Source organism: Equus quagga, chromosome 8, assembly GCF_021613505.1.
Source record: "Equus quagga isolate Etosha38 chromosome 8, UCLA_HA_Equagga_1.0, whole genome shotgun sequence".
NCBI classification, from domain to species: Eukaryota; Metazoa; Chordata; class Mammalia; order Perissodactyla; family Equidae; genus Equus; species Equus quagga.
This window is the reverse complement of record NC_060274.1, coordinates 82,622,202-82,635,000: the sequence shown is the minus strand read 5'-3', so window position 1 is coordinate 82,635,000 and position 12,799 is coordinate 82,622,202. Positions and strand designations below refer to the sequence as shown.

The 12,799-nt window shown below is 37.5% G+C and overlaps 1 protein-coding gene across 1 annotated transcript in view; it reads left to right on the top strand.

The window, feature by feature from the left end:
- Positions 1-12,799, top strand: part of SKAP2 (src kinase associated phosphoprotein 2) — a 169,456-nt gene that overhangs the window by 148,416 nt on the left and 8,241 nt on the right. The window contains exon 11 of the mRNA XM_046670360.1: positions 4,999-5,111. Within this exon, the coding sequence (XP_046526316.1) occupies positions 4,999-5,111 (113 nt within the window). The remainder of the gene's footprint in view (positions 1-4,998; positions 5,112-12,799) is intronic.

The window sequence follows — 12,799 nt, the reverse complement described above, 5'->3', positions numbered from 1 at the left end:
TAGACATCTCTGAAAAGGTCAACTTGACACAGGCTCTGACAATCGACCCACAGCTCTGTCTTCTTTGATAAAAATCAGATAAACTTAAGACCGCTAATTGATCTGCAGCCTGTTTAAATGTTGGCCATGCATATCTTCATTGCATATGATTAACACAGAAAGCAAATGAATTGGGTAAGAAATGCCAGAGTCCAGTGACAGCAGCTTAAAAATTGGAAAAGGACACTGGTGGCCCAGAAGGCTAGGAAGGATATCCCCTTATCCATTTCCACTTGGCACATGGCCCCAAGTACTAATTGTGACCGGAAAAATAACTATACGTGCTATGTAAAAAATCACATGATATGGCCAACTTTTCTTCTGGTTGTTATTTCCAAATAGCAGGAGATAAACCTATCTGCAGTGCGAGCATGAGGTTAGTTTTGATAAACCAGCAATTATTTTACACGGAAAGAAGAGAGGGACTGCCTTCTTATCAGAACTTTACACCTCTTCACAGCCACATGTCAGCTGGGGCAAGGTCTGCCATATCATCCCCGTGTCCTGCAAAGAGCTGTAGATGGGGGTCACCTTCCCCTCTCTGATATGTCCATCCATCACTCTTTCAAGCTGTCAGAGGGAGGGTGGACAAGAAGTGTGTGTTCAGGAAGTAGCTTTCCAGAGTCCTTCCTACTGTGACATGTGGAAAGGAAACAGAGGCCTAATTTCCGGACCTGGACAGGAAAGCAGGAGCAGGTTGCTGCAAAAGGTTTTGGTTTGCTTTTTTCAGAAGGGAAGCGAGGACGAAGTCATTAGATGTTAGCACTACAGTCTTGTAAAATGCAGCTGTAAAACACTGAGGCTGAGGGAAACCTCGAGGACCACAACGTTCGCTAGTCATTTAAGTATATATGTTTTATTATGTATCGTAAAGCTTCTGCCGAAAGCACGTAGTTTTCTGCTTTTAAATTTCCATGCAGGTGTAGAAAGTAGACAGGTACAGATATTCTTTCCACAAATATAGGTATTTTGGCTTAAAGCAGTTGTATTTTTCAAAAACCCTTTTAAAGTAACTGTCTCCCAAATTTTTGCCTTTGAGGGAAGGAAAAAAAAATCAGTTTTTCTTCAAAGGAATGCAATGAGTAGATCTAGCTTTTTTCATGCAATAGCTATAAAGCACTGCAATAATTCTTATCTTTAGTGACATGAAATTCTTTTCAAGCAACAGTTTTAATGCTTTTGCATAGCAGTGACCTTTGCTCTCCCTAGGCTGTCAAAGATGTAACACTAGAAGTTTGTTTGCTGTGCAGGGCAGTGAGTTGACGAGGGTATTACTATCTTGCTGAGCATCACATGACGTGAACTTCTAACCTTACTCAAGAATGTTATATATTTTTCACATTGACTGATTTTACTTAAAAAAAGCTCAGACTACTTTAATGTAAAATACGTAAGCAAAAACAAAATTAATCTTATGTTGCTTACAAGTTCTTTCATGTTCAAACTTATCTATCTTGCATATATTTATTATATATGTGTAATAAAGATTCCATTTGATTTTTTTGAACATCGTAGAATATGCTTGCCTTGCTAAAACAGTTTTTAAACTCATAACACTACTCAAGGAGAGATTCTCCATTATCTTCTTATTGTATGTTTCATCCACTGTCATCATATTTTTAAAATCTTTTCGTTTTTGCAAAAGTAAGTATCTCCCATGTTTAGTTTATACTTTCATAACAATTCTGTTATTGTTGCCCAGTGATCTGATTTTGTATGTTTTAAAAAGCAAAAGTAAGCACATCTTTTAAATCCTTCACAGCTGACTAATTTAGAATGCTTTTTTCTTTTTCTTTCTTTACCTTCTTTTAAATTCATTCCTCTCAGTACAAGAAACATAATGAGGTGATTTTTTTTCGTAATTTTGAAAACATACATCATAATGTGGATAGAATAGGAAAATTAATCCATGCCGTAAAGACAACTAAACAGACTTAATTTGTATTCAGAATATATTGTTCCATCCTATTTTGTTGTTTTTAAAAAACATATCTCACATGGATTATTTTTCAGTGTATCAGCAAACAATGTTAACTTTTGTGAACCGGCTGTCTTGAGGCTGTATCTGTGTGTAATTTTTTGTGTATGTTTAGCCACACTTAAAATATTTAAAAAGTAAACCAGAAGAGGTTGCTGCTCTCTAAGGAACAAGATAATTGCTAATCTTTCCATCTAGAATTCATACCAAGAATTTTAGCATTGCTTTCCTGAGGAGACTCAAGCTAATAGACACGCACTCTGGTTGTGATTCTTCTACTTTCTAACTAGTATTGCCTGCTGGAATAGATGGAATAGTAAATTGTACGCACATGTAGCCATGTGACATAAACAACTTATTATTCTTAACAGAGCTCACATATGGGACACAGAAATGAGGTTAGTCTTTGGGTAACATCATCATCCAGATTATAGAAAGCACAGTAGAAAATGCATCTTTCTCCCAGTATTGCCAAATCGCTAGTTCTGTTGCCTCTTTACAGCAGTGAGATTTAATGAAATGCTCATGATGCACATCTAGGGAGAGATGCATCTTGCACACGGTGGGGGTCTCTCTTCCCCTCATGTGCTCCTGGAACTCCCATTAGTGTTAATGGGAGTTTCACCAAGCGCATCGAGGGGAAGAGAGACCCCAAAGTGATAAGGATTATGTGTTCAAAATCACCATGTACTTTTCTTTTCCTTCCTTCTTGCCCCCTCCCCCCGCCTTGGAAATCTATTGAATGAAAAACCGTCATGAGAGAATCTGAAAAAGGAAAGAGCAGGCAGCCGGCTGGACAGCTGGGGAACCCACTGGGATGCTCTAGCTAAGCCAAAACTTCTACTCTAGTTTTTAGCCCAAATTTTGTTTCTTCAACCTTTTTGGATCAAGCCTAAGGCTGAGCAGCATGGGGAACACACAGGAGCCTCGACTGGGGAAACCAGCTAGTTAGCTCCTTTGACCTCCTAGCCAGTGGTGACGGTGGGGGAGGCCTTGCATGTGAAATGACATCATCCTCTCTTTGCTCTAATTCCTTGACTTTTAAACTGACACTGACAGACTGCATGGGGCGCCACATTTGACCTATTTAGCAGTTGATTTAATCTGACTAGAATGTTTCAACTTCTAAATCTCTATTTGTCTAAATAAGTGGTTTTTAAAGGAAATCAGTCACTTTATTATTAAGTAATTTTTTCTAAAAAAATATTTGACGATGTTTGGCGTGATCTGTCCAGCCAGAGTGCCCTCTAGTGTCCATTTATGGAATTTACTTGATAGATGCTTTGGGGAAGAAAACGTAATGAAGGGTGGCCACAAGCATTGTTAGTTCTTGGTTGGATTCCCGGGCCTGTATACATCCCTGCTGGTGTCAGTGATGAGCACTCTAATGCTAGTGTGCAGGAGTCAATAAGGTGTCCGTCTCTCTAGCCCCCTCCCTTCCTCTCTCCCTCTTTTCCTTCTCCCTCTCGTTTTCCCTCCTTCTCTCTCTCTCGGTTTAATTCTTAGAAAACAAGAGAAAAAGATGAATAGTAGGATTTAGCTAGGTTGTGTATTCTAGTCTTGTTTATTTTCTTAAAAGTATAATTGTAAAGTAGCATCTCACTTCCTAAATATTCAGACTCCATATTATTCAGATTTTCCTTTTGACTTCAAAAAATGTTTCAGAGATTAAAGATAATTTTAAAAATTTCTAATAAACATAATACTTTGTATAAATCACAAACTATGTGTAATAAGGCAGACACCCTAATGGCATGCTAATGTGAGTAGTTGTGTTGGAATTGCCAAGGAGCCTGCTGTTTGAGGGCCGTATAACAAAACTAAGATGACAACCCTGATCCAGCCTGTGTCTCCACAGTTATTCCCTCAGAATTCAAAGATGACATTCCAACGATGGAAGTTGTCAGCACGTAGATGTGCTGCCTGGTTAGTGAGTACACGGACATCTTATTGATATTGCTTGCATTCTTTTTGCGTTAACTCATCAAAACTCAATTATCATGAAATTAAAAACAGGAAACCGTTCTTAGTGTAACAAAAGCATCCAGTGTGTTTAACTCTGTCCTGTGTTTCAGGAGACCCATATTGTATAAGTGACAAAGCATTTATTACCCGATTTATTGTGGTATTACAGAACGGAGAGCGCTAAATAATCAATCAGTTAATGGTCTGTATGGCAGTTGGAGCACATCACATCCATTGTGCTTATGCTGTTAGAAGGATGAGCTGATAACGCCAGTGTATGTTGCATGTTTATTCAGAGCCTGATGTCTTAAACTGGGGCTGACAGAAATCTTGAAAAATGCAGTTTCTGCATTGGCAATTTCAAAGTTACTGAAATATTTTAGAAATAACTTTGAGAGGCTTTGGGTACAAAAGTCCCCGAAGATAAGAGTTGGAATTACCCTTTATAGTATTTCCACTTTATCTTCTTCCTTAAGCCAGATTTAGATTTTAGAATTTTTTTTTTTAAAATTTTGTTCACCAGTTTGGGTTATATTTGTACCTTAGCACCTTTATTATTATTTTTATGAAGTGTCCCAAATTCTGTAAGGTGATTATTTCACAATGTGTTTGTCACGTCTCGTGGATATTGCTCATTACGAAGTATGGCTGACTCATCTTCAAAACATGTTACAAGTGGGCTTAGGTTCATTATATAAAATAAGTGGGAAGTAACTTGTAGGTACTGGTTTGATGAGAACACATTGCAATACAGGTTTTAGATGAAAACAACAAAGGGAGAGAAAGAAAAAAACAGACATTCAAAATCAGATCTTTTTGAAAATGGTCCTTAATTAGATGGTAGTAAGAAGTAGGATTCTTGTATGGATGTAATAAAATGTTCTTTGAATCAGGACAGAATGTTTTCAGACTCTTTTGGTGGTTTGGAGTGGCCCTTAAATTTCTGTTGGTTCATTTTTAAATGAGGGCCCATTACGTGAAAGCTCTAACTCATGTCTTCTCTTTCTTCTTCCTAGGAGATAAAAGCACTGATTATGCTAATTTTTACCAGGGTTTGTGGGACTGCACAGGAGATTTTTCTGATGAGTTGTCCTTTAAACGTGGTGATGTGATTTACATTCTTAGCAAGGTAAGAAGATGCCCCAAAATGACAACTGTAAAGGGTGAACGTGAAGCTAGATTTTTCTGCATTTGGATTTATAACACTGGGGAAAAATGCCAATTGGAATTCTTCTAGGTCCTTGTTAACAATTGGGAGTTCACAATAATTAATTATTTTGTCAAGTGAAATATAATCAAATTTTAAACAGAATCAGATAACAGGATTCAACTTAACAGTATGTTTACCTATCACTTCAGCCTTTGGCTCGCATTCACACACTGCCTTCTCCAGAAACAATATCCTTATGTGAAAGTTAACATTGTAAGGTATTGGGTTATTTATTATGTTTTTCTTTCCTCTTCCTTTTTATTCTTCTGTGTGCTTATTCTGATTTTGTCTGCCATTCACTACTGGAAGCACTGTGTTTATAGAACAAGTTTTTCATCTTTATGTAAATACACTGGGTGTTCCGACAATTTAAAAGCAAAGCTTATCTATTCAGATAGGTTTTAGGTAATTTTTTAAATGTTTAACGTAATTGTATTTGTAAACATCACAGCAAAGTATGTGGCTATGAACTCATCTTTATATAGAAAAAAAATCGTGTCTCTGCCTCTTAAGATACTGGATTATTCAAAATCTTTCTGTCCTTCGATCTAAGTCAAGTTTCTTAATGTGATTACGCTTCTGATGATGTGTGTGAGTCCCCTTAATTTTCATATTTTAACTCTCCCTACTGTAATATAGAGATTAAAAAACTCCCTCAGTCTAGTTTATGAGGCCATTTTAGGTACAAATGATGTATGGAAAGGGTTTAAATGTAAGTAGGGAAATGTTATATATATCTTAAGTCTGTGAGTTTAATGTGGATTCCTGATTAGAGAAATATTTCGGACTTTTAAGAAATGTCATATGACTTGTCAGATACAGAAGAGAATTTGGAAATAAAGTCACTTATTGAATTTTAACACCAGCTGACTAGTGCATAAAATCGTAACACAGAGAATCATGCAACATCTGAGTGAGGGGTCTTAGGGATCATGTCTCTATTCTTGGTTTTACAGGTAAGGGAACTTGGGTCAAGAAAGTGCCAAGCCAGTACTTGACCTGGACCAGGGCTTTCCTCTGTATTTTTTTCTTGTGCCTATTATCTGTTTTCCTCCCCTCTTCCCTCTCTCTCTCCTTTCCTCCTTTCTTTCCCTCCTTCCTTATGTTTAATTTGAAGCCATCATCAAGTACCTACGATATGCCAGGGCCCATTCTAGGCACCAGGAATCCAAAAGAAAGGAGGTATAAGCACTTGTAGATTATTGGGGAAAACATATTTAGTAAGTAAGTACAGCCAGCTGTGATAATTGCTAGTTGAGATACCCAAAGCTAAGACTTGTCACATTTCTTTCAGTCCTCTGCTCATTAGTATGGGATTTTTTTTTCTAGAAAGATACTTTCAGGTCTTAGACGTTATAGATAGCCATATCACAACTCGTGGATTAAGCCTATTATTGAGCATTTAATTATCCAGAGTTAAGACAACAGCTTTTTGAGTTAATTACTTAATATAGAAACCAAACTGATTAGTTTCAGTTCTTGACAGAAACGTCTCTGGAATCATTCCTCAAATTTACTTAGCTCACAGTTTCTTTCACCAGTTTAGCTGCATTTATTTATAAAGTTAAGGCTGATTCCACTTGGAATTTCAGATTATAGGGATAAATGGCATATAGTCATTATATTCCTATGGTAAAATGTGAAACTTACAAAGCCCTTGTGGGTCTGTTCTTAAAGCCTTCTTTATGAATCAAGTTCTCTTCGTGGCTGAAAGCCTCAGAGTACCAACCTCCAGGACAGGCTGTGAAATAAGCAGTGTTCTCATAGGCGTGTCTCATTTCTGCCATTGCCTCAGAGAATCATTTTCCGTTCATATGAAATTAGAAGTACAGTCATAGGGTTGTATCACACTTCTAGGATTCTGGGCGAGGTCATTCCCGTTCTGCCAAACCTGTTTTGTGGCGATTGTAATTATTATATGTGAAGCCTGGTCATAGAGCTAAGGTTAGTGGTGGTCTGGCTCATAGGAAGAATATACTGTCATCTAACATTTCTAAATGCTATTATTTGGGTATGGGCTGGCCAAAAATATTTCCTCTGTCAGCCTCTCACAAGGCTTGAAGTTCCACCATTAGCGTCATTTCATGATGGGCCTTCTAGAGATGGGTATTTTGTGTGGAGCTCACTTTGGTTTTTGAAAGAAGAGACAAGACATTTTAGCCAGCACATTATCAGCATTGGCTGAATGATTAAATACTCATTTTTACCCAGCTGTGGACCTAGTAAAGTCAACCAGATAAATCCTGGTGAGGGTGGAAAGAAAGGACACTTAGCTCTCCCTTGATGGCATTTGGACCGACTCTGGACCGTTGATGGACACCTTGGCCGTTGGGTGTCAGGCTGTTTTGGAGTTCAGTATGTGTTGGTGAAGACTCTTCCTTCCCCACTTGGCTTTGGGCAAGTTCAGATAGGAATCTCTGGAGACTCTAATTTTTTATTGGCTTGGTCTTCTAGTTTTTATCAAAACTTTGGCAAACATAGACTCTAAGTTAATATCGTAAATTTACTTAATATGTGAATGATGACAGCAGTTTGAATGCTTGGTATTATTATAAATTGAGAACACAAGGCCCTTAGTAGAAGAGATCAAAAAATTGCTCAAAAGGGCTTGTTTCTAGATCAAGGTAGAGCTGTTGTTATATATTGATAGATTTTTTAGAAAGTACAATTAGTATAGAAATCACTAGCTTTGTTATATGCCTAGAAATTTGTTTAATCTTTTGCAGAGTTATAGTTAGATTTTGTGGTGTTGGAATGAAATTTTGCCATTTTAATTTATTTTTTACACCATCTAGTGGCTCAGAATGAGTGGTGCAGGTAATTGTAGCTAATGTACATAATCAAAATGATGTCATAAATTCAACTTTAAATCTAGCTATGGGTAATTACTTTCCTATCTCATGTCAATAAAATGTTAGCATTAATCATGAAAATTTTTTTTCATCATTCTAAATTAAATGTAAAAATTGTATACATAAGGGAGAATACATTTTAGGGAATCTAACACAGTATTCGTAGAGATATAGAAAATATGTGCTTTGTAAAGAAACTGATGCCATGGCTTTTCTAATAAATAACACCATTTAAGATGTTTTAAAGAAATACAACTTGCGTTTCATAATTAACTGCTCTATAATTTGCAATATTTAGTTATAGCTATTTGACTTGACGTACCTTCTAGAAGGTTGTCAGTTGTGAAAATACTTTTTAAAATAAACACAACACAACATAGTTTAAGAAGAGATGCATTCTTTCAATGTAAGTAAACATGTAAACAAATCAAGAAATAAAATGGCACACATTATCATAAAAAGTGTTTTAATTTTGTAAATGGAATGACAGAAAAAGATTTAACTAGTTTGATGATTAGACTGTCTTCGTTAAAATTCACTGTAGAAGTATAGTTTGATTTTAAAATTCAGTTTTCTTTTTCTGTTTTTGCAAGGAAGACTTGATGGGGTGTCAGCTGTGCTCAGTCAGCCTGGGGGTGATTTATTTATTTGAGGCCTCTTTTGAGAGTTACACAGATCTTAGCATTCTTTTTTAATTTTTAGTGAAAATCAAATGTTGCAGTAAAGAAAGACGAGTAGGCTGATACTCTGCTCATTCTCCTTCCCTTTTTAACCTTTTCCAATTAGCAGCTGTCATGGGACCCCTGGCTGAGCTAGCCCCTCCTTCAAAGTGTCCTTCATTTTCTTAGTTTTAACCTTTGAACCTCACTAATAATAAATCTAAATACCGCTTGCCTAAAAAGGCAAGCCAGTAACTTTTTGCTTACAGTTCTTTTTGTATAGGGTTGCTGCTGTTTTTTGTGTATTAGAATAAAACACTTTATATACTTCAAGAGTTCAGTGGAGACTTAGCAATCTCCTCCCCCCGCCCACCCCCCAAAAAAGATGGAACACATTAACAGGGATGGATGAAAATGATGAAAGTGGAATCTGTAATTTTAATGACAGCTGCATTGTTAATGAACTAACTCTGAAACAAAAGGACTGGTTTCAGATTCATTTGATAGGGGGAAAAATCATATTTGGGGTAGAAAATTTTTTATTTATTTTTCAGGAATCAGGTTTTTTTTTAATTTTTTTAATTTTTATTTTTTTAAAGATTTAATTTTTTTCCTTTTTCTCCCCAAAGCCCCCCGGTACATAGTTGTATATTCTTCATTGTGGGTTCTTCTAGTTGTGGCATGTGGGACGCTGCCTCAGCGTGGTTTGATGAGCAGTGCCATGTCCGCACCCAGGATTCGAACCAACGAAACACTGGGCTGCCTGCAGCGGAGCGCGCGAACTTAACCACTCGGCCATGGGGCCAGCCCCAGGAATCAGGTTGTTTTAAATCATGCTAAACTCTTTTACTAGTTTGCATTTCATTTTTATTGCCACCTTAAACATGGACATAATATCCTAATTAATAGTATTTTCGTAGAACCACATTTGTGAGATTTTATAATTTTAATAGCAGGACCCAGATTGTATAGCTATAGGCGTTTTCCGTAGCCCTGCATACCTCTCTGGTTATGGTATTCTACTTGCTGCCCTGGATTTACATCCTCTATTAGTTTATCTTTCAATCGCTACTCGTCGGTAAATTGCTAACTGCATTCCTATTCTTACTTTTAAAGCAATAAATTATTTTTAGAGACTTAATGACAGAAGAGCTATGCTTCAGCAGGAAAGAGGCACGCCACTTTGTGTGGTACTAACAGAAAAATAAGAGAGTTAAGAATCCTGGAATATTTTTTCTAGTCCAGGGCACAGGTAACCTGAGCTTTGCAGCTTTTTGAGAAAAGTCAAAAATAGAAAATGTAGATCGACAGTATACAGTATTGTATATACTAATATACAATAAAAGAGCATTTTTTTTAAGTATATGCTGGTTGGAGTTCCAAGCATTGCCTCCTTTTGTATTTGTGACTTTTTCTACTGATTGGTGAATTGTAACTGTCACTCACCATTTGCTTCTCATTGTAAAGATGTAAAGATTGAATTACTAGGGCTTTTTTGGCTCCAAACCTACTAGAAAAAGAAAATAAAATGAAAGTCTTGCTGAGCTCGACTGGCAGAGGGAAACACAGAGTTACTTTTTCGCTCCCTTAGTTTTTCCTTTGTGACCATCTGACCCAGCGTGCCAAAAATAGCATAACCAACTGCTGAAGAGTAACTAGGGCATCTCAATATAGGACATACGTTGTGGACACGAAGCTAGTTCCCAAAATGTCATTCTATCCTATAGCCTTTGGAAAGGAGGAGGAGTATTTGTACTTGTGACTGCGTTGGTTTGGCTCCGATGGTGCTTAGTTTCTTTGCTGTCAATCTGGGGATGTTGTGGACAGTGCAGCATGAACCAGGGCCTGCTACTGAGCACCCACCTCTCTCGAGTAGCGATAAGCAGCTTGTGGACACAGCACCGCATCGCAGGATGTTCTGGTTCCACTCCTGGGACTCCTCTTGTTATCTTTGTGTGAACAACACACTCAAGTACTTCTCTATTTTCTCTTACAGAAAACGGAGGGAGCGTTCCAGGAAAATGTTGACAGATGAAAAGTGAAGGTGCTTAGAGGAGGCAGGCTGGCAGGCTGGGCCCCTGCAAAGACTTGAGAGGTAGAGGATAAGCCAGGAGGCGATGTCAGAGAGGCAGGGGGAGCGGAGGTGGCCGTGGAGGGCGATTAATTCTGCATGCAGTAAGCTAAGGTTTACTAGAAGCAAAACAAAACAATCTTAAAGAAAAGCACTATGTTGATATTTTTTTTAAATCGTAAATTGAAAAATCCATGATCTCTTATACCCTTCTGAACTCCCCCCCAAAAAAAATTCAGGCACCCCTTCAGTGTATGTATAGCACACTTTCACTCTGAGACGTCTCCCTCTCATCCCTTTACAGGTCAGATTCCTTTGGAAGAGCAAGGTAGAGAACTGCTAATAATAATCAGATTGCCTCGCGGTGTACTCCAAAATACTCTGTTTTTCGTTGTCCCAGTATTTTGCTACACCAATTAGTGGGAAGGAGAGGGAGGAAATGAAAAAGTATTTGTTGCAGACCTACGATATCCTGGTCTAGGCACTCAATGGACTTTCACTCCTCTGATTCAGAGATAACCCTATGAAGTATATGGTGCTATAATTTTGCAGATGAGGAAACTGATGCTCAGTAGGATTATTCTGTAAATCCCTGAGGATACCAGCTAGTAGGTACCTTCTCCTGGAATCAATGCAGATCGGACACTAAAGCCTTTTCTCTTTCTGCTTTGCTATACCTAAATGGGCCATGACTAGGATTATCCATTTTTCTCTTTCTCAGAGAAGCCCTGAATTTGTTATGGGGGACACCATGTCTTAAGTATTTTTGTATCCCCAATATCTTACATTATGGCAGACAGGTGTTTAATATGTGTTAATGAAAATATAGTTAAAAATAGGAAATTATCCTCAACTTCTTAAAAGAATCTAGAATGATAGAACATACAGTTAAGGGAATCTTAGTGTGTTAGCCCTTCACGTTATAGGTGAGGAAATCTCGAGGCTCACCATAATTGGGGAAAAGTAAATAAAAGACTAAAGGAAAAAAGGATTACCCTATGAAGACCTTAAAAGACAATGGAGTTTCTGCACTTGAGCTTCTAACTCGGCCCTGAGCGTCTTGGCAGCCAAACTAAAAAAGAGAGAGACAAGGAGCTAATAATTCCTTTTAATCATAAAGAAGGGATCTTAGCTTTTCCCAGCACTGGCTACTTTGAAAAAGAATTCTCACATGAATTTCTAGAATCTTCACTGATTATCTAACCTCAACAATTTATATAATAAGTACAACAGGGGCAAATTATACGCTCCAAAAAAATTTATAGTAAATATAACAACAGATTTCATAAAGGTAATTCTGTGAGGGTCCAAATGTATAATAATTAGACTTATTGATTTGTGTCATGTGTAACTGGATTATTGTGGAGTCTCAAAGAGTGATATAAATATACAAACAAACAAACAAAAATCATCCCTGAAGAACTTGGGGATGGCCCAAGGTTGCATATCTAGTTAATAACAAAGCTAGGGTGACACTCTAGATCTTCTGAGAAAATAATCACAAGAATATTTAGAAGGAACTGAAAACCCAGCAGTTTTCCCCTACCCCTGCCACGCTGTTTCTGCTTTTGCAGGGTTCTGTCTTAAGCTCTTCAGTACTTACAATAAATTCAGCTGAACTCGTTTCTTCGAAGAACTGAAGTTATTTGGTCCCAGTTCTGCAGGGGACAGATATCTTTCTTTCTGCAGGTGGAATTTAAGCTCTTTAGACAAGGTATCCTTTGTAGCACGTTGGAAAATATGGCGGGCAACAGCCAGCCACGTGTAGGAGCAACACGCTTCAGACTGTGAAGCCAAACATATCTCAGAACAGACGTTTGTTTCGTCATTACTAAAATTCCTCAAATATGTCTAATATCCACAAGGGAAAAGATATTCCTGTTGGAAATTACACTTCTTAGGAAAATAATTAGGATAGTCAACTTGTGCATCCACAGGGAAGATAGAGTATGTTTCATCATCCAGGACACATTTGTTGAACACCTTTTACACAATCCTTCTCTGTGGGGCATACAGATTAAGTGT